Source organism: Cyprinodon variegatus, unplaced genomic scaffold (assembly GCF_000732505.1).
Source record: "Cyprinodon variegatus isolate N-32 unplaced genomic scaffold, C_variegatus-1.0 Scaffold0, whole genome shotgun sequence".
Lineage (NCBI taxonomy): Eukaryota > Metazoa > Chordata > Actinopteri > Cyprinodontiformes > Cyprinodontidae > Cyprinodon > Cyprinodon variegatus.
In genome coordinates, this window is record NW_015150453.1 from 972,309 (window position 1) to 974,962 (window position 2,654).

The following is a 2,654-nucleotide window of genomic DNA, read 5'->3' on the forward strand; positions in this document are numbered from 1 at the left end:
GTGCTAAGCCATTCAGAGATTTATAGACTAACAGAAGTATTTTAAAGTCTATTCTCTGAGATACAGGGAGCCAGTGGAAGGACTTTAGAACTGGGGTGACGTGCTCTACTTTCTTAGTCTTAGTGAGGACACTGGCAGCAGCGTTCTGGATCAGCTGCAGCTGTCTGCATTACCATTGCAGTAATCAATTCGACTAAAAATAAATGCAGGGATTAGTTTTTCCCATAGTGGGCGATATAACTTTCCTTAAATTGATCTGAAAAAAAGAGCAGTGAAGAGATAAATGTACAGAGAGACTGTTTTAAGAAAAAAAAACACATAAGTTCTGCTCTGCTTAGGTTTTTGTTTTAGGATCTTTAAATCCTTTCAGAAAAACAAACTATAGGAGCAAAAAAGGTGATAACTTTTACTTAAATTTGTTCAGTAGATTGTTTGGACTCGAGTTCTTTAAAAACACGGAACAAATGAAACATTTTAATTAAAAAACATTTAAGTGCAAAACATGCTGACAGAAAGCCTAAAAAATGCTTGGAAAAATATTTGTGGTAATCAAATAGACAATAATGATGGACGTCTTTTCTAACATTTTGAGTTTGCTCTCTTAATAATATCTAAATGCACATCTGCAGCTGTAAAATCAACACTATTTTAAGCAAGTGCAGAAAATAAACCCTTTTTGTGCATCTAGATTTCTTTAAAATAGAAAAAAAGTAAAAGGATAGAAATTTAACCTTATTGTCCCACTATGGAGAAATTAACTCTGCATTTAACTCATCCCCTTGGGAGCAGTGGGCTGCCACTGTGCAGCTTTGCAATAAAATGGGGGGTTTAAATATCATCTAAATGATATAAATGAAAAAAAAAAATCCTATAAAACTTTTTCACTTGTAATTGTTGTGTGAAATAGTTATAAACTGTATTTTTGATCTAATAAAGACATTTAAAATTTTACTTCTTTAATTTCTGATTTCTGTTAGGTGGAACATGGAACAAACAGAGCCGTCATCATTGATCTGGGACTGGCTAAGTTTTTCAGACATGGTCTAAACTCAGCCATAGACATGGGGAACGAGGCGTACTCGGCTCCTGAAGTCCTGGAGAGGAGAAGCCAACGGAGTCAGCGTACAGACGTCTGGGCCATGGGGAAGATCATTGCGGAGCTTTATGCCCGGATACGGCTTCACACGCCTACTGTCTGTCCTGCTAAGATCAGGGAGACGATGCAGGGTCAGCCCCACTGTGATGCTGTGTGCAGGATGGTGGAGCCTGACCCTTCTCGCAGGGCCACCATGGCTTTGGTCATAGATGAGATTCGAAACGCTGGAAGACAAGCAAATGGAACCAGAGCAGCAGTTCCAAAAGATTTTCTAAAACCACCACAGGCGGATAAGCCTGTCAGACACAGGTCTTCATCACCGCCGCGCAGAGCTGCAGGCCGGCTGAACAGAAACCCCAGAGATCCATCACCGTTTCACAAAGACAGATCTCCATTACCATATAAATGGGAGCGAACACCCAGACCAGAAATCAAACCTCTGCGCCCCCAGATTGGGGCTCACAATTCTCCCTTCCCCAATCTGGCACGGGACAAAAACAGGAACCCGGCTTTGGCCCAGCCAGGCAGGACAGACGTGATGCCTGATCTCACAAGGATAAGGTTAGACAACGAAGCAGCTAAGGAACTGCCCAACAACTTACCAAAATCAGGGAAGGTGGTGGTGCGGCGCATTGAGCAGAAAAATGGAAAGATCGAAACGTGGGAGCAGACGGTCGTGACTCAGGATGGAAAGATTATCAAATACGAAGATGTTAAGATTAATGGCTGAATAACATCCATGTTTTAAAGACAACAAATTAGAAAAAAAAAATCTGAGAGAACGATGGTGAGAAACCCTGGAGGACATTAACAATTCCTCAGGAACAAGGATCTAATATGTGAGGTGAAAAGTGTTGATAAGTCTGCACATGACACCATAAACCAAGGCTGATTGCAGGAAAAAGGGAAGATGGGACATGAAATGAGGTGGAAATATGTCAGACTAAAGAAGAAGAAACGCGTATCTTTCTTGTTGAGCCGTTTGTCAAGATGGCTACTCTTTTCCCCCTGTTTTTATCTGTAAACTATCTACCTGTCTGACCTTTTCCTCTTTTATGTTTTTTATTTATTGTTTCTTATTTTGAGCGCTCATAATTGCTCCGGTTCGTTGTTTGCTCTTTCTATTTTGTTGCAACACTCGGCCTGTTTTTCTCAGTAAGACCTACCTCGGTCTATTTAATTAGCATAAAAGGCATACATTTAATACTCAGTCTAGAAAGACCTACCTCAGTTTATAAGAGGCCTACACTATTATTACCCTCAACCTACAATTATCCTCGGTCTATTAATTTTATAAGAGACCTACAAGTTATCATCTGTCTCTCAACCTACCTCAGCCTATTAAAGACTTACATTCTCCTCGGTCCGAAGACCTACTCGGTCCAAAGACCTACAATTTAACAATAGCCAGATTAATTATTATTATTTATTTACCTTATAAGGGTTTGAATCTGGTGCTTCTTCTCTCAGTCTCCCGTGGTTAGCAATCCAGTCGTGATCAATCTAACTCATGGATTGTGGAAGAGTTCCCCCATCTCTCAATAATGTCTACTGGAGG

General features: G+C 40.4%; 1 protein-coding gene across 1 annotated transcript in view; it reads left to right on the top strand.

Annotated features, from left to right (window-relative positions):
• LOC107083155 (probable serine/threonine-protein kinase MARK-A) overlaps positions 1–2,167 on the top strand; it is a 12,507-nt gene extending 10,340 nt beyond the window's left edge. The window contains exon 5 of the mRNA XM_015372190.1: positions 978–2,167. Coding sequence (XP_015227676.1) covers positions 978–1,826 — 849 coding nt within the window. The 3' untranslated portion in view covers positions 1,827–2,167. The remainder of the gene's footprint in view (positions 1–977) is intronic.
• Positions 2,168–2,654: the final 487 nt, after the last annotated feature.